Raw genomic sequence first — 23,454 nt, 5'->3', positions numbered from 1 at the left:
TCCTTACCCTCTCCTCGCCTCACTGTCACAGAAGCATCTTTGACTATTCCATGGGTTACCTATCCAATTGTATATTGCAGTTTAAATAGGTAATCTGCATCCACTTGGTGGGTGTTCCTAGGTAAGCTAAGATCTTTGAGTGATCATGGTTCTCATTTAGGGGGCAGCACATTCTATTCACCAACAGGCATCTCCAGAGGCCTCGACTGTCTCTCCAGGGAATCCTTAACCTCTATGCTGGTCATCCTCTGTGAAAGTGGCAAATATTTAGGTTTCTCTTTGTTAATATTAATTTCCAGAGGATCAAAGTTATCTTTGTTTTACCTTTCAAGGAATGTTGTACAAGTCTGATGCTTGCATAGGAGACATGATGCTGGAGGAGGGCCTCTGAAACAGTGATGTGATCTGAATGAAACGTCTTTTTACAGTGAACAGCAGAAGGGGTTGTTCACCTTTCAGTCAATGGGGGATGGTAAAGTGAAGATCTGTTGACTTGGAATGACTTGTAAAAGACTACCTATAATTTTTTTCACTTTCATCATGTATACAGAGATGGAATTACTGGTATCTGAGTATCCTTCCTCTACCCTCCCCCTTGCTTTTTATCACAATAATAAGATATCAGATATTTTACAAACTGAATTCTCTTTTTATGCCAACAGTTTGAAAATCAGTTCTTGACATGCTCACAATGACACAGCTCCCAACCCAGAACCCCACGCACTAGACCAAAGTCTAGTCCAACTTTTGAAGGCCCGAGTCCAACTTCTTTCTACTTTTCCCCCTAGATACAATTTCCATTTCTTTATGTGAAGGTAAGAATCTAAATATGGCAGACCTGCCGGGGAAGGAAAAGAGAGTTCACTATAGAAATTTTTGCAGATTGTTTCCACTATTCTTGTTCCTTCTAGTTCCAATATCAAACGTGTGTTCAGGAATATTTCCTAATTGTGGGTCTCACCAAACTTTCTGAAAACATGCTTTTCTCCCTCCAATGATCTCCCACCCACACCAAGATCTTAAGAGCTTCAAGTTCTAAATGAGGACTGCTCTTAGTCATCATCATCCCTCTATTGTGGTGACTGATTCCCATCTAGTAAACTTTAGAAAATGGTGATAATCTTTGCCATTATCAATTTATCCATTTGCTTTAATAACTTGTTTAAATAGGTCATATTAGACTGGGCTCCATATCTCCTTCTTATATTCTTTAATTAGTCATTGGTCTGACTAGTCAAAGACCCCCAAATTTAGAAATGATTCCTAAGCAGTGCTTTCTGTCTAATAAAATAAATTCAATTTAATTGTTTGTGCTTGCCATATCTAGCTTCTCTGCTTTTTGGAAAGAAATTTATCTTATATGTTGATGCTTTTGTATATAACCTTCAAGCTCTTAACCATGACTGTTTCTTCCTCCTGATATCATGAAAAATATATACACATGTTTTATTGCTATCTTGCCCTAGACCTGCTTTAACATTGAAGACATTTGATTTTTAAAGTACCTGTTAATTTGCAATCTAACTGAATTCTTCATGAAATTTCTAGAAATCCTTGTGCTCTGTAACAGATGTCTGACCATAAGTTACTCTGATTTTCAGAGTGGTCTTTTTCAAATGCTTTATCACTACCACCACAACAAGAGATGACTGGATGTCAGTGGAAATTAGTTCTGCTGATGGACACATTACAAAACGAACTCCAACTCTTTTGTCTAAGAAGAAACTGAACCATACTTCTCTTTAGTTGTAATTTCCTTCTGTCTGCAATATTGTTTAACTAGATTCTGTTTCTCCAATTAATTAGGCTGTGAATTCCAGGAAGCAGGGAATTTCTTAATACTATATATCTTTAGTGGCAAAAACAGTGTCTTGCCTATAATAGATGTTGAATAAATGTTGATTGATGTAGTAATAATTTTGTTGCTTTTTTTGGACTGCAGCAACAAAACAAATGATTTTGATGACTGATGAATTCAGAGAATGGGCTTAATGGCAACTAGTTCCCTTTCCAAGTTTGTAATTGATTGTACTTAATTTGCCAGATTTAAGAGGAAGACAAGGGCCTTAATTAAAAAAATAGCACCCCAATCTGGACTCCCACCCAGTGCTCACCACAAAGGTGACAAGGATGACATGAAGAATGAAACTGATTGCAAGAAAGTATTTCTGAAGTAAATTTGCAGGCTGCAAAGAGGTGCTGGGTATTCCTGTGGTCCAACTACTTGGCTTTAGAAGTCATAACAATCAAATCTGTGAAGATTTGACTAAAAGTGTTCTAAGCTTCAGAAGTGAACAAATTCCAATTGAGCAATAAGGAAAGCTCAGAAGTAGGGAAGAGAGACTGAGAAGGAACACACCTGAACATGGTCTACATTTTCAAAGATATCTCCACGGTGGTAGCGGACGGGTTGGTCCCACTGGCAATGTAAGCTATGCTGCTGGTTGCCCAGACGACATATCTGATGATTCCCTGGGAGGGGAAAGGAAGGCCACAAATGAAAAAAAGTCAACAACAGAGAAAACATTCTTAGCTGAAGGCAGTTAACTGCTCTGGACCTCAGTTTCCTCATTTGAAAAATGAGAGGCTCACAGGAGATGCTCCCTGACCAGACTGGATGTGTCATTGCCTGGCAAAATCTTTATGTAGTTCTCTATTGAAGGACCTTGGGAAGCAAAATGGACTCTGAAATACTTCAATATCCTGATTTTATTTAAATATGAAATTATAATAACAATAATTAGTATCTACATGAAAGACCTGCAAAGCACATACTCGCAACAAACCTACCCATTAGGTCCTCATTTCTACAGATGAGGAAAATGAGTTTGAGAGGTTAAATAGTCACACAATCAGTAAGAATCTCAGGTAGAGTTTGAACTCAGGTTCCCAACCAGCTGCTATGGATTAAGCACAAAATTGCCTTGAGGTCTCTTCATTTTGCCCAGCCTCTATAATCCAGGATATCAAAGGCAATATTGTGTGAATGATACATGTAACCTGCAGATACCAAGAGGGTTTGCAGGCCAAGGTACTTCTGAAGGAGAGGAAAATGAAGGGTAGTTTAGGTGCTTCTTCACAATCCATCTCTACATTTTTATTTTGTGTTTTTTAAATGACAGGGAAGGTGTTTGGCCGGGGGGGGGGGGGGGGGGGGGGGGGGGGGAGAAAGTGAAAAATGAGGCAGACACTACTCTTAGGGAGCATGCATTCTAAAGAAGGAGAGAATGCATGCACACATGTATAGGCTGCAAACAAGAGACACAAGATAACCGGGGCTGTGGGGGGGATGCAGTGTGTGGAACTGCACTAGAACCTGGGGAGAAACAAGAGCCTCCTGGAGGAGGAACCACCTGAAGGAGATCATTGTGCCAAGGGTAGGGATGAGGAGGGGATGTAGCCTAAGCTTGGGGAGTCTGTGAAACAATGGAGATGGGTGACAGAGAGTAATGTGTAAGGAACAGGAAAAAGGTCAGTGTGGCTGGGCCACAGAGTGGGAAGAAGGGATGACATCTAAGAGGGCTGTATGGTGTGAGCACCAGCTTTTGAAGGGCCTTCAAAAGAAAAGATGGCAATGTGGCCCGGGGAGGAAAAAGGGCATGGAGTCACATCGCCAGAGCATTGCCTCCGGGTCATCACTTGGACAGTGATGGGGAAGACAGAGAGGAGTGGGAAGAACTTGATGGTGAGGAGACCAATAGGGATCCTCAATTACTATCCTGAGCAATCAGATTAGAACTTCAGGGGAAGGAGATCCTGTGGATCACTTTAGGCTTTGGCCTGGGGAAGAGCTGCTTGATATAGTGCAGGACATCCCTGTCCCTTGGTGAGGGATAGGCCCAGAGATCAGACCCAGATGGTCTTAGGTCAATGATACTCAAGCTCTGGGGAGGAGGACTCCGCTGGCTTTGCTCTATGGCCATGAGTATCATCTGGAGAACCAGGGTTCATGACAACAACTTACCTAGTAGAGATTTTTATTTCAATATGAATTTAATAAAAACAAAGAGTCAATTCTCTTTCCTAACACCATCCCAGGGAGACATCCCTGAAGGAGTTTCTCCCTAGGTCAGACCTGGCCTGAGTGACTCTGTCTAATCCAAGCTCACCGAGCTGGGCCTCTTTTGCTATCTGAGTCTCGTGGATGATGTTCCTTAGGATTTGCTCTTCTTGAATCAGTTTGTGCTTCTCCAGGATTTCTTGCTGCCTCAGGTAGTGGTCATGTTGCTTCTGATACTCTTTGAGCTCATTTAGGGTACGCTGGAGAGATCTTTAGAAGGAAGAAGTTACAGAGCTTAATAAAAAGATCTTCCCCCCCCCCCCCCAGTTTAGTTCCCAGTTCTCAGAAAAATTCATTGGTTTTTAAAAATTTTGACTTTAAAAATGCAACCTTTGTATTGAAATGACCACAATAATGAAAAATTACAAGACCAACCATTCTTTGCAAAGAACAGGCAGCAGCAGCAATGGGGGATGAAGACAGTTTCTTAGACACATACAGTATTCATGCTGGGGTTCTGAGACATTCTAAATGACAATTCAGACCAACAGATCGCAAGTATCGCCAACTCTCCTCCTCTGCAAAACCTAGGTTAGCTCTACTTCCATTTACCTCATGCTTCTTCATCTTCTATACTTCAATAATCTAATCATTATCTAACACTTCAAGGATTGGCAATTGGGGAGGAAGGAGGTCAGGCTCCACAGGGACAGTCTGCAAGAGCTGCTATGGTCCCCCAAATAAAAGAACTACCTTGCAATGACCCCGGGAATGAGACCACCTGAACATAACATGGTTGATCTTTGCATCAAAGACATTCAGTCTGTCCAGGTAGGATTAGCTGCAATTTAAGCCTCAAGGACATGGGTACTTTTAGGCCACACTGAGGCATGGAAGCAAGAAGGCAGTGGAGGGCTGGATCACTAGGTATCAGATTAAAAATATACTAATGTCCTTTATTTGTCCTCATTTGTCATTCTCAATATATTAGTTCCTCTCAACAGCCCTGCAAGCCAGGGAGGACAGGTATTCTTATCTCCATGTTATAGAAGGAAACATGGATGGGAAGGTTATGTCTTGATCAGGGCAATATGGGCAGCCTGTGGCAGAGGGCTTTCCAACCCCTGCATCCGGACCTCCACCAACACTCTATCTCCTCTCTCTTCCTGACTAGTCCCCTACCCCCCACATTGTTAGCTTTCTGCCTGAGCATCTGCTGTTCTGATTCATATGCTACATGTCCTGTAAACTTTGCTTTGAATTTAAGAGTGCACATTATATAGCGGATCGCTTTTGTAAAAAAGAAGAGAAGTTCTGACCAGGAAGGTGATTGGGAATGTACCGGAAGCTACTTAAAGTCAACTCTCTACCAGTAGAGTTGAATTAAGTTGCTTCTGGTCTTTTCTCCAATGGCCTCCCCAGGATGTAATAGAAATCAAATTCTTAAATCACACTCTTCACTATTCTTAATAACAAAACTTGACTGAAAAGCCAAAGGGTCAGTCTTCACTAGATCCATGGCTAATCTGTGGGCCTGGTGTATCTCTCTTTAGTGTATGTGCAGAGCCCAGGTCAGGTAGAATTTCATGAATCTGGATGGAAAAACACAAAGTCCCACTATGGCACCATCTGTTACAACACAGGTTTAGATAGATTGTAGGTCAAGCTGTCTCCCCAAAGAACTTCATACAAGAGATATGACATGATTACATCTCTTGAATGAGGGTCAATCATTTGGAGTCTTTGGAGGAAAGAAAGAGGCAAGGTTTTGTTTTTAAAACACCAACTTCCAAATAACATCAATAACCCCTGATCTTATTCCAAGTCAGTAAGGTAGAGATTGCTCCCCCCCCCACCCCCATTACCTGTGCTGAGCCTCCAATTTCTGCTCAAGTTTTTGCTGACAGAGGACTGCATGCTTCCTCTTTATAGCTTGCTCGAAACCAGGTTTGGCCTGCAGAGCATGATCGTAGCATAGCACAGAGTGGTTGTACTCCCCAAGCATCTGAAGGGTCAGAGCAAACACACACACACACACACACACACACACACACACACACACACCCAAGGTTAGTGTAGTTCAATCTCCCAAAACTTGGATTAATAAAAAAGCTTCGACTTCAGTTTGTGAAGATCACTGTGCTGAGGAGGACCGAATCTCCTTGGACTTGAAGTAATGAAGGTTCATCTGATGGGTCAGCTGGAAGGTGACATGAGCTTAATCTTTTTTTTTTTGGCAAGGCAATGAGGTTAAGTGACTTGCTCAAGGCCACTCAGCTAAGTAATTATTAAGAGTCTGAGGACAGATTTGACCTCAGGTACTCCTGACTCCAGGGCTGGTGCTCTATCCATTGTGCCACCAAGCTGCCCCATGAGCTTAAACTTACTCAATTTTGGGGGGAGGTGGTGGTAGTGGTTGCTTAAGAGATGAATTTAATCCACTTAATTAAAGCAGTCATTATACATTTAGTAGGCTGAACATTTGAAAAGAACAGAATTTCTGTTCCTCTCTCCACCAAATATGTGTGTGTGTGGGGGGGCAGGGAGTGATGGAGAATAGTAAAGTAGAAAAGAATAAGGAGAGAGATGATATGGTACTAGGAAAAAAAGGAAATGTCTGCTTTTTTGGGGGGTGTGTGTGAATTAAAAAGTCATATTTACTGCATAGATATTCCCCAAAGTGTAATAGCTGGTAAAGAAGTCACTCTCGTCCAGAGCTGCATGCACCACTATAGCAGCATCCGCAGAGAAATGGGCCCTATGTAGCACATTGGCCAGGTTCACCAAAGCAACATCTTTATTGTGTCTGAAAAAGAAGAAACAGATGGTGAGAGAAGAGCAAACAGATTCCATGAGCTTATTTTAATGATGGACATGGAGAACAATTCAACCAACTTTAACCAGAACCTCCTCCTTCTCCAGGCAGTCTCTCTAAGGGTTTCTAGACAGAGACACCAGCGAAGCCTGTGATGCCAGCTGAGGATGCTAGCTCAAATAGAATCCGTATTTCAGATCTGTATTTCTGTCTCTTGTGCCTAACAACCTGTGAAGGACAGCAATCGGGATGTGTGCCCCAACCTCCCATACTGTAAGGCTGGGGTCTGAGAGGCTCGATGACTTGATCCTACAACCGGAAATGGGCAGAATCAGGACTTGAAACTCCAATATTTTGAGATGTGTCCAAGGAAAGCTCAGAAATCCATTCATTAGCAGTGAGGTGGGCAGTATACAATGGAACAGACTGGATCTGGATGGCCGCCTTGGTTGGGTTATTTTCAATAAAGAGTAGAGTGTCTTTTAATAGAAAAATCCAAGTGTGTTTTAACAGGGGAAAAATCTTTGCCCTCCTTTGAACTCAAAACCACTTGACTCTTGATAAGGAGAGCAACTTCAGATTAGGATATGCAAATGATATTGCAATTTTTTTCCTGGTGAGCTTATGATTATAAAGGCAAAAACTCAAGCCAGATTTTAAACTTCTGTCAATGATGTGAAAGTACAGGCTTCTTCATGAAGCTGGGCTTATTTCCCATGTCAAAGAAGGAATCTGGCTAGTTCTTGGGGGGGGGGGGGGTGTCATTTTTATAGACAGGTAATAATCTTTTAAAAAGTTCTCTGGGTTTCAGACTTTGGCATCCCCTCCAGAGGTTAGAAGTTCCTTAAAGCAGGGACAAGAGCTTTTTCATCTCTACATCTCTCCCAGAACCTGGTGCTTTGCAACGGGCACGAATTTAAGTTTGTTGAATGGAATGGTACAGGATACAAAATCAACCACAATGAGGTGTAGTCATATTCTATGGTCAAAACTTGCTTGAGGAGAAATTAAACTTGAGAGCCTGATCATACTTTCCCCAGGATGGCTGCCAGGACCCCTGGATGGACAAAGTTTAGTCTAAGGAGAAAGATCCCTCTTTCCTTTGGAAATCAAAAAGGGAGATCTACATATAAACTCAACTTTCCATGGTGGGTTTCTGCTCAACTGGACTCTGGGGGGGTCCTTCCTTGTGATTTATTAGAGACTGTTTCTTTATGGGTCTCGATTAATGGGGAGGCAGAAGGAGGTCAATTACCTGGAAGAGAAGTGGAGCGCTCGCATGGCACACTCCACTACCTGATAGGGCACGTTCTTTATCCTCCAGTAAAACGAGGCTAGGTTGTAGAGAACCCAGGAAGAAGAGTTCTAGAAGGTAAATAAAGGCAAGTAAACTTAAGACCACAATGAGTCACATTCTTACAAGGGCAAAGCCAACCAAAGGCGGACCTGCCAAGGTGGACAATGGGATAAGAGAGCCCTTGGACTAGATCTGTCACAAGGGAGGATAAATAGGACAGACTCCAACAAATGAAACTTATGATTTATGATTGAACCTGAATTTTCACCAAGATGTAGAGGGTTGTCCTGGAATAGAAGCTTCCTAAGGGTATGACTATCTCCCATTTGTCTGTATCCCCAGTGCTTAGCACAGTGTCTGATAAAGATTGAGGGGCTTAAGAAATGTGAGTTGATTTTAATTTTCAGTTAAAGAAAAAATTTTACCACAGGTATATTTAGAGACTAATTCAAACCTCTTGGCTCTCTTAAAATATATCTTCAAAGCTTAGTGAGAGATGCAGTATTTTAGTAGAACTAAGCTGATTCACAAAAGCTCATCAAAAGTCAGATGGCTTTTCTGATTTTAGAATACTAAGCAGCTGAGATTCAAAACTGAATGATGCAAGTCTAATGGATTTATTGTCTCAATAAATTTATATACTGAGATATACAGCATTCCTTCTGCAGTCCCATGTAACAAAAGGACATGCATGCCCCTTTGGTAAAGAAAAAGGAGAAAAATAATATAAAACTACATTTAGCTTAATATTGGAAAGCTTCATATATGTGTTCATAATGCTCAGCTCTCTACCTCTCTCTTGAATTACTGTATTGGTCTTAGTAAGTAAAAAACATCCTGAGCTTGGAAAGAATTTTTTAAAAAAATTCTAAAAATTTATCCTTTTACTGCCAGATTTTTCAACAGTTACTTTGAAAATATGCTAATGTTATAATGACATACCTGACAAGAATGTCCATCTCTTATTTACAGAAATGTAAGGAGTTTCATTTTTACATTAAAAGTCTCAGACATTTGACAACTGATTTGTTTTGGATCCAAACTAGTACTTTCAGTTTTGGATTTATGTGCTTAGGCAAATTTGCAAAGCTAATATAAATAGTCCACTCGGCTATACGCATGCAATCATCTGAGAAATATTTTCAATTCTAGGCCAATTTCCCCTCATCATCCATCATATTTCTGAGAGCCTGCCAATACCTGGTGTTTTTTCATGGAATGCAAACTAATTTTAACATCAGCTAAAGAAAAACAGAATTAGGAAGTTAAATTTATTACAAAAATAATCATATATACATTTCATAATCAAATGAAATTTCCTTTGGCCCCTCTATATTAGTGAATTTCATCAAATATCCATGTTTTCCTGAATGCTACATATAAGTAACTCAAGCCTATCTTATTTTTCTTTAGAAATAGTTCTCAAACATGAAAACCAGGAGGAATTTATATAGTTTGTTCTAATTCAAAATATTCATGTTACTACTTTGCATGTACAGCCATATATGAAAAATGAAAATTCTTTTGTTTTCCCAAATGAAGATAAAATCTAACTTGTAAGTCTTATTATTGACTGCAATAAAATTCTTTTGTTTTATGGGCACCAATTTAAGAAATTCAAACAAAATTTTCTTTTCCATCTTCCAGTGTGATCTGTGCTAAACTAAACCTGTGCTATCAAAATTTTACCCCCCCCCCCCCGTCTTACAGTAATCATATGCTTGATTTTTACACAGGCAACATTAACAATCCCCTCCTACAAATGGAAGTGAAAAGAAGTCTTCTCCAAAAGAACAATAACACCATTGTGCTGAGGACTGGTCTTTTGGGGTCTGAAGCAAGTGGATGGGAACTCCCACCTTCATTAGCCCTTCATGGATGCGGTGACCTATGTCTTCTATACTCCTTCCTAATCGCCTGGACAAGTATGTGAAGATTGGATCTTCTTTAGGCAATAGAGGCGCAGATAGGTTAACTCTTTCTTGTACACCCTGTAAGAGGAAGGGAAAGCATTACAACTCCCAGAGAAAGCAAAAAAAGAAACCAATATAAAATGTAAAATGTGTTAAAAATTCTATTATACATTATGGTGGAGGTATTTTAAAAAACAGGAAAGTTAAAATAATTTTGGACATAGGAAAATGAAATCTGAAGTAGTATATGATTTCTTTTTTTTACACTTAATGGGCCCGGTTAAATGAGAATTATAAAAGTTTTTGTCCTTTTCCACTTACTCGTAAGTGCTGAAAAGCATGTATACTGTATGGAAGCTCTAGAATTTTTGTACAATCTGGTTTCTTAAGATCTGGAGGAACAGGAGACTCTGTATCTATATAGTCCTCCGGACTGGAATAGAAAAAGCACATGTCAAATAATCTGAAAAGTATTTATTAAGCATATACCAAAAATTTATACCAGTTGATCTTTCTCCTTAGTTGAGTTACAACTTTAGAACATTTCTAATCAGTATGTTAACATTCATGCTTTTCTAACAACATAGCTGTTCTTAGGATCAAAGACTGAGTCTAAAATAAAGGTGATGAGCTAAGAATGGTAAATAATATTTGAAGTAAGGAATACCAGTAATGGTTTTTCTTCAAATTTGGTGGCTAAATTTATTGACTGAGTGAAAGATTCAACAAGATATGATGGCTATAGCTAGTTTAGCATGGAGAAAGATGGATTTTATTTTACAATAAGCTATGTTTTTACATTTTGTTTTACCATCGTTGCCACTGGTGCATATTCATGGAACAATGCAATTCATTCCTCACCCTCAAGTCAACACAATGCCTGCCTCTGATGGTGAGGTTCCTCAATTCCCCACCAAAAGAAGAGAGACTGAGCCTTGCACAGTACTCTTCTTCCTCTAACACTGGCCCTTGTCCTGGCTAAACCTCTAGAAATCTTGCTTTTACCCCAGTACCTCAGTTGCTGCAGACACTCTGCAGGACTTGTGGAGAAGAGTCAGGACAACAGAGAGGAATTTATTTAAAAAAAATGTTTTGGATAACTTTTCATAATTTATTTCCTTTGTAACTTAATATATTTTAAGTATTTGAAAACATTCTGAGAAAAGGTTTGTGGGCTTCACTAGACTGTCTGTTAAAGGGATTCATGATAGAAAAATGGTTAAGAGCTCTTGCTATAACTATGAGCTAATCATTTTACTTCTTGAGGAGAAAAATGAGCAAAATCAAGAATGAAAACAATCACTGTAATCTGTGATTTAATGTACTACTTTTGAGTTTTCCAAATTTCAGGGAGGGTAAACATCTGTGACTTAAATGAAGGCATGTTTATCTTCTGACATGTGCCCTCCAAGTGGGATAGGAAACTCCTTACCTGACATCTTTGCTCTCCAAGGTGATGTATGTGCCATCATACAGGTCCAGGTCCCCAAGGGGCACCTTGGCTTTGATGCAGTCAGGATCTTCTTTATTATGCCTTTGCTCCAGGCCTGTATCTCTGTCCTCATTCTCTTCTATGTGAATTTTTTGAGCTACTAATTGCTTCTGTTGAAATGAAATGAAAATGGAAATGGAATATATTCGATTTGTTCATTACCAGTGTAGCCCAGTGGATGACATTACTTGGTGATTACAACTGGTTCTGAACATACTGAGCTGCAGTGATTTCCTCAAGCAAGCATATGCTATGATTATTCCTACTTTTTGATGGCTAAATCAATAACAAATTCTATAAATGATGAAGGCAGCAATAATTACATAAAATAGGCCTGGACAGTGAGACTGTATGGCACATACAAATATACACACAGACACCCCCCCCATTCTATGATAGGTTCCCAAGTGATATGGTCTTGCTGAATGCTCTGTGCTCAAAGAGGAGACAGATCTTGATTCATAATACAAAGTAGTTACAGACTTTAAAAATGACCATTATCATCTACTTTCTAAGGGATGGCGGCAACAGGGAAATAGCTATGGAAAGAAGGGCTTTGTTTTAGAGAAGGTGAAAAGTCCTAAAAACTTTTTCCTATGAAAAAGCATCCATGGTTGTGTATACAACCAATTTAGAAGCCAGAGCTTACTTTCCCTGCTATCTTATTTCTGCTCTAAAGTCACAGTCCATAAAAATCAGTGCAAGCGTCCCTGTGGGTCAGAGAAGGACGGTCAGAGATCTGAGTTCTACCTCTTTGGGTCTGGGATCAGATTATCTCTAAGGTCTTTTCTCGATCTAAATGTTCCAGTTCCATGGCACAGATTTGAAAAGTTTCTAGTTAAGTTTTTTCTTTTTTTCTGTACCTTCTCTGTCCATGTCCTGACTTTCCTCTGACTGTCCAGAGCCTTGTCCACCTCGGGGCTGGATAGCTCAGGGCTACACTTGGCCCCTTCCCTCCACATCTTGCAGACTCAATCTTCTTGCTGCTGCCACCATGACCCCACTAATATAGCCCCCTCCAGTGACACAACTGCCATTCTAGGATGGATCCTGCCTCAAGTCTCTTCCCTCTCCAGCCCACCCATCACTCATTTTCCAAAGCACTGACATGCCACTCTCCCTAGCCCCAACTCCTTATTATCTCCAGGATCACCTAAGTCCTTCACATTTCAGTCACTCCTACCTACTCTGCACAGAACTTGAAGGAATTTAATAACATTAAATATTAAAATGGGAAATCCTCAGAGAAAAGGACAGTGTTGTTGTCATCTTCCTTTGGAACTCCCAGCTCTTAACAGTGCTTGGCGAATAGCAAGTATTTGATAAAAATGCCTGTTGACTAATCCTGACTTCCAAATATGCTTGTTTACCAGAAAACTTATTTAAGATAACCTGATATTATACTGTTACTTTGAAATAAAATCAGCTTATAGCAAATTCAGTTTCAGATTAAGCTCAAAATGAATTAAAAAAGGAGATACAATTAGATCTTAAAAAGTAAACCATAGAGTTTTGCCAGAAGCAATAAATTTCACATTTTTAGGGCATAAAGTATTTTCCCAAAGAATGGTTTTGATCTCAAAAAAAGATCTTCATAATAGACAAGATTTTAATTTGGTGTGTAGAATTTAAAATGAATGATCTTACACTTCAACAATACCTTTCTTTCAAAGTGACCTTACTCTAAACATTTTTCACTAAACTGAATGCCACCCTGGGGAGGTACAAAGGTTGCAAACACGTGGACATTTCTGACATCAATGGAGAAACTCAAGTGTGGAGACAATAAGTGACCACTTCAAGGTTAGAGTGAATCATTGAATAGGGCAGGTGCAAAATTTAGGTTTCCTAACTGTGGGTCATTACAACATGCAATCTTTTTTACTATTCCTCAGATTGGGCTTTGAACTTCCTTTCTTCCCCTTCCCCCCTATTTTTTTCACTTTTGTTCATAGCAGCCTTTACTTAAAACTTAAAAACAAAGGGGGTGTGTGTTGATAATTGTATTTAAATAGACTTAAGTTTCCTTTATAATCCTATGAATTTTATTTTTATTTATTTTTAAATTAAAGATGCACTTTAAACACTTCTTAAAAAACATTTTTCTGAACATTTTCCCTAGAATAAAGAGAGTGGTCTAAGTTTTGGTAAAGTTTATCAGTATCTTATCTGAAAGTAAGATGCAACCTTAATAAGGAACAGGCTCTGGTCTCTGTTTAACTACCTGCTGCATCCTATTCACTCACCTCCAGTTCTCTGAGGTAGTTAACTGTTGTTTCTTGTCTCATTAATATGACCAAGTCATGGGGATGCTTCAAGTTCATTGGTGAATCCACCTACCAGAAAGAAAGAAAGAAAGAAAGAAAGAAAGAAAGAGAGAAAAGAGTTTCAGAGAACTGCAAAATTTGTACACACTCTTTTAATATTAAACAATTTTTATTCAACCAATATTAGGGTTTAATTTTACCTCACTTGTAACAATTCAACAGACACCCATTCCCAAGTCTATTCCAAGGACATTATAGTACTTTTTTAAAATCAGTGAGAATGGAAAGTCATCCAGCAGTATGGCTGAATCTAACTGTGATTTTACTGTGGAGTTAAGCAGGAGTAATTGCAGCATATAGCAAGAGAGTGTAAATTCTAACAATGGAAAGGTTTTGAATATGGTTCTGGCAAGAGACTGTGGATGATTCCTGAGGATTTACTTACTATAGAAAGACTCACACCAGAGTGATGAATTCTTTGGCCAAGGTACCAAATGGAATAAATCAAATAGAATAAAAGGACCTCATTTCTGTATTGGCTTAAGCACTAACAGAAGCTGCTAAGAATCACACTATTCATTCTGAGACTATTTATAAGCATTATCTTATATATTGCTATTCTAAATGTAAGATCCTCTTCTCGTGACCAATAAGTGAACATACTACTGGATGAACTGAATGAGATCAATATTGACATCTTCTACCAATGAAAGCAGAAGAACAAGAAGTTGCAATGAAAGAAAAGAAAGGCTTTCCCTGGAGATACAAATAAAGGATTTGATAGAATTGGTTTTACTCTTTGTGCAAAGGCAACCAAAAAACTCCATGGAACATTCAGTTATTTTCCTTTGCTATGAACTGAGCACAAGAGAAAAAATAACATGAAAATAGTTATAAGTTATAGATCAAAGATTTACTGTAGTAGATGAGGAGATAGAACATTTCTAAGAAGTCAAGATCTTTCAAATTAGGTCAGCATATACATAAACACATATACATAAAACAAGATAACATCAATGCAAAAGCAGACAAAGGGCAAGATGGCTAAAAATAAGTAGGAAACAGCATGGCATGAAGAAACAAAAATGGTCAAAGAATTAATGTCACAAATATTTTCTTCAGAGAGTTAAAAGGCATTGTAGATGATAAACATCTAAAAAGATTTAATAAATTTCTTTTTTTCTTCAGGTTATATTAACAGGCAAAAGATTGATTACAGATGTGAGTTAACATCCAAATTAACCTTGTCTGTACAGACAACAAATCTGTTAAAAGAGAAGATTGAAATCATCATATTAAAATAAGAAAAATGAGAAGAAATGCTGTTCATCTGAAACAATTTTAACCAGTCTTAAAACAACTGATGTTAGCATTTAGGAAATGGATAATGAAACAGAAATGGATAGACTATCATGGTTTCCTAATTTTCATTCATATAAACAAATTGCCCTAAGAAGGACAAAGGAGGGCAGCTAGGTGGTGCAGTGGATAGAGCACAGGCCCTGGAGTCAGGAGTACCTGAGCTCAAATCTGGCCTTAGACAATTAAATAATTACCTAGCTGTGTGGCCTTGGGCAAGTCAATTAACCCCATTGCCTTGCAAAATCCTAAACAAAAACAAAAAACAAGCCAAAGGAGCCTAGAAATCCATCTCATCCAGAAAAAAAATCATTTTATTGTTAAATAAGAGATATAAAAGTCAAGAATATCATCAGTTTAAAATGAAAATTCATCTGTTAAATCTTGTGGAGAATGAGGGTGGAAGAACAGTAATAGTAACTTGTAGAACAGTGAGAAACTATGGAAAGAAAATGGGTTTACAGAAAGTTTAGTGAGGAAACACACCCAGATCATTTAAATGTCAAACTGGAAGGAGGATAAACGGCAAAATAAGTGGAAGAAATCTATTAAAGATTTTCTATTTTCTATATTGGTGACAGGGAGGCCACCAGGTGCTTAGTGTAAATTACAGTCCTTGACTGACTGCATGAAGAACTATTAAACAGTAAGGAGGAAAAGCCAGGAGGTGTAGCAGAATAGGACAAAGTTCCACAAAGACAATCTTGGTTGGAGGTAACAGGCTTCTGGAGGCTTTAAAAGACAGATATCAAGTATAACTGAAAAGGGATTAATACTACATACTTAGGAAACCAACAATGATATTATTACTAAAAAACCAAACTTACAAAGATTTCTATAATTACTTACTCACGTGCCTATTTCCCAACCTTTGGAAAATTCTGGGAGAGACAAGGATAAATGAAATGTGCAATGAGGCTGTTCTTCAAAAAGACAGAAGAAAAGGTAGCTTTTATAATAAGATTTTACCACAGGTCACCTTTCTTTAAGTCACATACTGACACAAGTTATGGGAAAAACAAAGTCTCCCGGTGCTCAAAGGCAACCTTAAAAGTTCTCTTCCACAAAGGTACCTTCTTGCCTTGGGGTGCCACGGAGATGGATGGTGCAGTCCAGGCAGTGGATGAGATGGCCTTGAAGGCCCTTTCCACTGCTGATTCTATGAAAATGAAAAACCTCAACAAACCACCATAGTTTTTGAAGGCAATGTGTTGAAACCATGAATCAATGACAAAATAGAATAACTGATCAAGAATTTTAAGATAAGTCAGAGAGTGGCTAGAAAATGAAGTCAGAAGAAAATTCAATCCCTTAGTTCTCTAGGAGATATTTGGCAAAACCAAAGAAGAGTTTTTAAATTCTGAGCTAAGTTCATTCACTAATGCAGGGTTGTCTCAGTGGGCTAGCATGTTTGTGTGTGTGTGTGTGTGTGTGTGCACGCGCGCGCTATGACTGGAGCACCTATGCAGTTGTGCAGTGCTTTGATCTACTTTTCTCTCAAAAACTAGATATTAGACACAAAGACACAAATTGGCACCAGCATGGGATGCCAAAGTGGTTTTGAAATTCTAATTCTTGAGAAAACCAACATTACCTCCAAGAACTTGAGCCTAAGCTGTACCTTATTTCAAGGCACCAGCCAGATTTATTACCTTTGTCTAAAAGGTCCATCACAGTCCAATGGTTGGGCCGTGCCCATGCCTCAATTTAACTCCTCCCTCCACCTCCCTCAACATACACATCCCAAGTTTTTATTTGCTTTTTTTATTTTTCTGAAGAGAAGCTACTAAATCATTAAAGGAGCCCAGGAACTCCTGACCAATAGGAGCTTCCCTCAGCTCATTCTGCTACCATGGGCATCTCCTTTACAGAACACATGCCACTCCCAATGAACTTTCACACATACTTCCAAAGTCATTTTCCAAACTATTCTTCCTGGTCTAATTGCACCTGAAAAACATTTCTGAATTATTCAAGAAAAGTTAACAAACTGTTCATGTCCTTTGACCTAGTGACTTCACTTTGGGATATTTTTTTTTATCTTAATTAGGTGAATGGTAGGAAAAAAGTTTCATATGAACCAAAATGACAGTGAGGTAGCACAGAGCATAGAGGGCGAGGCCTAAAGTCAGGAACACATGTTTTCCTGAATTCAAATCTGACTTCAGACACTTACTAGCTGTGTGACTTTGGGTAAATCATAACCCTGTTTGCCTTGGTTTTCTCATCTTTAAAATGAGTTGGAGAAGCAAAATGTCAAATCACTTCAGTTTCTTTACCAATAAAACCCTAAACGAGGTCACAAAGAGTCAGTTACAACTGAAAAATGACTGAATAATATGTACCAAATATGTGAAGCAGCACTATTTGCTAGAGTAACCAGCTGGAAATAAATCATGTACCCAATGACTGGTGAATGTGTGGGCAAATTTTGATATATATATATATATAATCCAATGGACTATACCTAATGATGATAACAAAGAATTCAGAGAAACACTGGATAACTATACACAGCAAAGAAAGCAGAATAAAAAGGACATTACTTACAATGATGACAATAATATAAATGAAGATAATACCTAAAGAAAACAGAAATTTGATTGAGTACAATGGCTAACATTGGATCCATTTAGGATTAAAACACTTTTTTGTTAAAAAAAAAAAAAAAGATAAACTAACAAAATGTGAATAAATGACAAGTGAACAACCCCCCCCCAAAAAAAAGATAAACTAGGGGGCAGCTAGGTGGCGCAGTGGATAGAGCACGAGTCCTGGAGTCAGGAGGACCTGAGTTCACATCCTGCCTCAGACACTTAATACACTTTAGGAAGGGTCTACTGAAAAGGGAATTGACAAAAATAAAATTTATCAATAAACCGAATATCTCATATTATAAAAAAGAAAAAAATCACTTCCTTAAAGACTGTATCTGAAGGCTTCACTTAAAATTTTTTTTAAATTTATTTAAGGCAATGCAGTTTAGTGACTTGCCCAAGGCCACATCTAGGCAATTATGAAGTGACTAAGGCCAAATTTGAACCCAGGTCCTCCTGACTCCAGGGCTGGGGCTCTATCCACTGCACCACCTAGCAGCCCCCCCCGCCAAGGCTTCACTTTATGATGTTAAATTTTCTCCTGCTCCCACAACCAGAAATTCACATAGAAATTTAGCTCAAAGTGTAACAACAAGCTTTAAATTAAATACTGAATTCTATGGGTGTATTTGCTATGCTTTCGTATCCTTTCCCACATTTATTAAATATGTGAATACCTCAAAGGCTTGGGGTAAAGAAAGCCAGGTTTGTACTGACTTGAAGAGAAAGACAAGACGCTGCAGTTCCTCCCACATCGCTCACAGGAGCGCTCTACTCTAATGTGGGTACGCCGCTCAGGAACTTGCTCACTGTGTTGCCGCCTACACCTCTCTGCTGCGTCTTTCACAACCCAGAAGGCAAAAATACGCAAGTTCAATTTCATAAAAAAAAGGTCACATGGGCAGAACTATGAGAAAAAACTCAGATAGGTAAAGTGTAGAGAACAGATTGTACTTTCTCAAGCATTTTCTTTTTTTCATGAAGCAAAGAAAAGACCCTAATCCAAAACGATGCTACAGTTCAACTTGGGACTCAGGTATCAATGGGCTGAAGTCCAGATCACCGATAGGCAACAACAGGAAACGCCTGGAAAGTGTAGGAAATGCGTGGAAAGTGTACTTACAATGTCCAGGGAAAGCAGGGGGCATTTAAAGAAAACGATCAGAGCTACAGCGGGAGCTCTCCTCATACGGGCTGCCTCGTCCAAGGTCTCCTAGCTAGGTTCCATTTTAACTGCCCAAGTAGGTGGGCTTCCTGTGACATCTAACAGCCAATATAGCGTGTGCGTCTGAATCGGCTCCCTGTTCTCAGAGCTGATTCTTAGAGGCGAGCTAACTGATTCTGGAATAGGATCCCTGTACTTCATGGAGCCAACAGCTGCTGGGGTGGCATTTGGTGCTTGGCAGCTGTCAAGTTGGCAGGTGCAAATTCCCCAGAATGGTTTCCTTAAATTATGTAAGCTGCAAAGACAGCTGAGCTGGCACAGTCCCTAACTTAAAGGCTCTGAGGATCCCCAAGTTCCACCCAGAACCCTGGGGTTGTGTTCAGACGGAGCAACAGCTGACATATTCAACTGGGGTCTGAGGATTGAACCTTGGTTTGAAAAGAACAGACTCAGGGTTCTCAGATGGCAGACTTAAACCAAGGTGCCAAGTCCAGGAGAAGACCTGACCTGATAAAGATATACTGTGACATTATTTGCTGACTATGAGTCACTATCAGGAGTAAAAAAAAAACTCCTCACTAGTGAGGAAAGAACCAATTGTTTTTACTTTTTTTCTAGAAACTGCCCCACAAACTGTCTGGCTGATGGAGATAAAATGTCTAGGTTCATTATCAAGAGGCCATGTAGCAAATGATGTGAGCAATGGGCTGCCAAGTCTTCTGAAGGCAGGAGGTGTCAAGTTTAGAAATATGGGCACTAAGAGGTGGGAAAAAACCTTAAGAGATCACCAAGTGCAATCGATCCACTTTACAAATGAGAAAAATTACTCAAAGAGGTCTGTTGCCTTGTCTGAGGTCTCCTAGCTAGTAGGAACCCTCATCGGATTCTTAAACCCAGGGCTCTTGCTACCACAGCACACTGCTAAAAGTGGGTGTAGAGCTGTCTGAGACATCGCAAAGGTCCCTGGTCCATAAAAGTCTCTAACACATTCCACCAATCAGAAATTAAATTGGGACGGTAAAATACAAAATACCATAAAAAGGTCATGATCAACAGTCATTTACTGAGTAAGAAATTATCTACAAGAGGAAGCCATGCTCTGGTTAAAAGGACCATGATAAAGCTTTAGACAAAGAAGAAGGACAACTAGGTCTGAGAGGAAAGGGAGATAGGAAAGTAAGATGAAACCTGCTTACTTTGCCATTTTAAGACCCAGCAGCTAACAGCAATGGGAATAATCTCAGACACTATAATATCTGAGCTAAGAGAATGTTAATTATTTTTTTATGTAGCTACCAAAGGACAGGCATAATGTCTTCATTCAGGGCTAGGAAAACTGAGTTTTGACTCAGTTCTCCTGATTCCTGGGTTTTCCTATAATAGAACCTTATGAACTCTGGAAGCTCATCCCATCCTGGAGTGTGCTCCAGTCCTGTGACTTTGCCTTCTGATTGGCAGGATCCTCCCAGAATTTCCATTAAGGAGGAATCCTAGGCAACCACGTCTTCATTCCTTACCAGGAATGCCAGTTTCAATGTCCCAGACTTTCTCTATAATGCCTCCACACTAGGTACCTAGATCTCTCCCCCACTACTTCCACCTTTTTGACTTCCTTAAAAAAAAATTACCCTCAATTTCATGTTATAACAAATTCCTAATATTTAAAAAAAGTTTTGAGTTCTAAATTCTCTATTCTTCCTTCTCTCCTCTCCTGAGACATATGCAATTATGTAAAACATTTTCATATCAGTCCTTTTTTTTTTCAAGAAGACTCAAATAAAAGCAAATGGAATGAAAAGGTAAAAAATAGTATGCTTCAGTTTGTATTCAAATAATATCAAGTCTCTGGAGGTGGATAATGCATTTCCTCATCATTAGTCTTTCAGGATTGTCTTAAGATCAATGAACTATTGCTAATAGTTAAGTCATTCAATTCTTCATAGAACCATGTTGCTATTACTGAGTATAATGTTCTCCTGGCTCTGCTTACTTCACTTTGCATCAGTTCATGGGAGACTTTCCAAGTGTTTCTGTCATTTCTTAAAGTACAGTGGTATCCCATCACAAACACAGACCGCAGCTTGTTCAGTCACTCCCCAACCGACAGACATCCCTTCACTCTCCAATCACAGCCACTGCAAGAAGTTGCGCCCTTCCACGTTCTGCCGATCTAGTAAGCCCCTTGCAAGTAGAGACTGCATGCTGGCTTGTCATATCCCTAGTGTTCAGCATAATGTCCAGTATACAGCAAGTCCTTAATAAATGCTATTGACTTGAACTGCCTATGTGATCCTGGGCAAACCAATTAACTTCTATGAAACTCAGTTTCTCTCTCTCTTTTTTAAAAAAAATTATTTATTTAAGGCACTGGGACTAAGTGACTTGCCCAAGTTCACACAGCTAGGCAATTATTATGTGTCTGAGGATGGATTTGAACTTAAGGCCTCTTGACTCCAGGGCTGGTGCTCAATTCATTGTGCCACCTAGCTGCCCCCTCAATTTCTCTTCCTGTAAAATGGGGACAGATCTAAAATGAACCCAAATCTTATTTTTTTTTTATCTATCAAAATTCACCATATGCCACCAATGTGACATGGCTGCAAAAAAAAGCTAATTTGTTCATAAACTGCCCTGGTACAGACACCTTGATTATTATTTCAGTTCTGGGCTCCATCTTTTAAAAGAGACATTCACAAGATAGGACAAGTCTGGAGGAGGGGTGGGATCCCAAACAAGGACCAAAAGAGGTTCTAAGGACTACTTAACCTAAAGAACTGGGGATGATCAATATCTTAGAGAGGAATGACACTCACCTGGAAGTGCAGAACGAGAAAAAACAGAAACATGTTGCGGGGAAGAAAATTTTGGCTCAATATAAGGAAAATCAATAATGAGAGTTGCTCAAAAATATAAGGAATAGGTTGTCTGAGGAGGGAGTGGGTACCTTTCTCCATCCCTCCTGCCTCCTCACTAAGATCACTTTTGGCATGATAGAGTAAAAGCTAGATGACTACTTATTATGAGGTTGTAGTTATACACCAGGCTAGAACAATGAGTTCTATACAGTTATACAGTTATATACTGAGCTAGAACAAAGAGATTCTGTGTGATTTTGTAATCATTCTTAAAGTTTTACCAAATCCAGAGACCATGGATTCTGGCAAAGGAGTTCATTCTTCTTACTATCATTAAAGTTTTACTAAAATAATGACTTTCACTGAACACTCACTTTTTAAAATGGCAAACTTTTCCAAGATTGGTTCTACCAATTAAAAATGACCTACCTTATGTTTTACAATCTATCCTCTTGGAGTTGGTGGAGGCGGGGAAAGGGAGGTCTTGTTCGTACCTCCGACACTTAGGATAATGGCTGGTACACATGATAGACATTAAAATTCTTTTTTTTTTTTATTGACTGCTTCTTTAGAACACAGCTGAGTACCAGGATCTAAGAAAGATAAAAACCTAAGACGGATTTCTTAGGTCTTCTCCCAAAGTGAATACTATTTCTCATATGATTTTAGAAGTGTGTTAATACGTAGTAGATTATCCATTTACTTATTAATCACCTATGAGCAAAGTTGTCCCCTGGCCATGTCATGGGAATGTCAGTGTTGCATGGGAACTTCGAAACCATCGAGTATTAAAAGAACCAGTGGACTATCTCTAGGAAAGGGTGGATAATCTACATGGTATTATGGAAAGACACTGGTGAAAATCATAATGGATGAGTTGTGCTAAATACAATCAGAAGTCGTACACAACCCTATTAAAACATGGCTTGTTTGGTTTCTTAATGAACTGAGCTACTCCTCGCCTCTGGAATTTGATTCTTCTGCCACGCTGGCATAAACCTTATGTCAAGATTCCCTTTTCTTCTCTCTGAATCCCTTTCTTGCTACAGGAATAAACTCTTATGGTGAAGTTGCTTCATGCTCTCAGCTATGAATATTTTCTCCTTCCCTCAAATCAGTCATTTGAATTTTCTTGTATTTGTACACCTTGGATCTTTACCAAAGACTCTAACCTCTTGAAGGGCAGGAGTTGTTTTTATGTACTTAGCCCTAGGATAGATCTTACATGGAGCATGTGCTCAACCTTCTTGACATACCTGCTGGTTTTGACTCTTGACCCCCCCCCCCTTTCTGCATATCTCTGCTCTTGAAATCATCATTAGATTGCTCATTCCTGGTCAGATCAATTTTTCTCAAATTTCTTTACTGTATCTTCAACTAGCTCGAACCAACTAATTGTGGGTGTTCCCCAAAACTCAGTCCCAGATCTTTTTGTCTTTTCTTCTATACTATCTTGTTTGTTGATCACTTCAGGTCCCATGGTTCAGTTACCATCTCTTTGTAGTAGATTCTAATATCTATTTATCTAGCCCAAATCTCTCTCTTGACATCTAGTCTCACATCACTGTTAAATATTCTGAAGCAGAAGTTCAGTAGACATCTTTACTTTGGCATGTACAAAATTGAAGTCCTTCTCTCTCCTAAGCCCTCCCCATTAATGTCTGAGGGCACTACCATCCTCTCAGTCCCCAAAG

At 39.1% G+C, this 23,454-nt stretch overlaps 1 protein-coding gene across 1 annotated transcript in view; it reads right to left on the bottom strand.

Annotated features, from left to right (window-relative positions):
* The window catches only part of TTC17 (tetratricopeptide repeat domain 17), a 108,632-nt gene that overhangs the window by 69,075 nt on the left and 16,103 nt on the right, over positions 1–23,454 (bottom strand). Inside the window, exons 3-11 of the mRNA XM_074231615.1 lie at positions 13,764–13,853; positions 11,458–11,627; positions 10,347–10,458; positions 9,972–10,103; positions 8,071–8,180; positions 6,662–6,806; positions 5,866–6,005; positions 4,110–4,270; positions 2,360–2,472 (exon numbers count right to left, since the gene is read on the bottom strand). Coding sequence (XP_074087716.1) covers positions 2,360–2,472; positions 4,110–4,270; positions 5,866–6,005; positions 6,662–6,806; positions 8,071–8,180; positions 9,972–10,103; positions 10,347–10,458; positions 11,458–11,627; positions 13,764–13,853 — 1,173 coding nt within the window. The remainder of the gene's footprint in view (positions 1–2,359; positions 2,473–4,109; positions 4,271–5,865; positions 6,006–6,661; positions 6,807–8,070; positions 8,181–9,971; positions 10,104–10,346; positions 10,459–11,457; positions 11,628–13,763; positions 13,854–23,454) is intronic.

This window comes from Macrotis lagotis, chromosome 3 (assembly GCF_037893015.1).
Source record: "Macrotis lagotis isolate mMagLag1 chromosome 3, bilby.v1.9.chrom.fasta, whole genome shotgun sequence".
NCBI classification, from domain to species: domain Eukaryota; kingdom Metazoa; phylum Chordata; class Mammalia; order Peramelemorphia; family Peramelidae; genus Macrotis; species Macrotis lagotis.
This window is presented reverse-complemented; position numbering and strand designations above follow the sequence as displayed.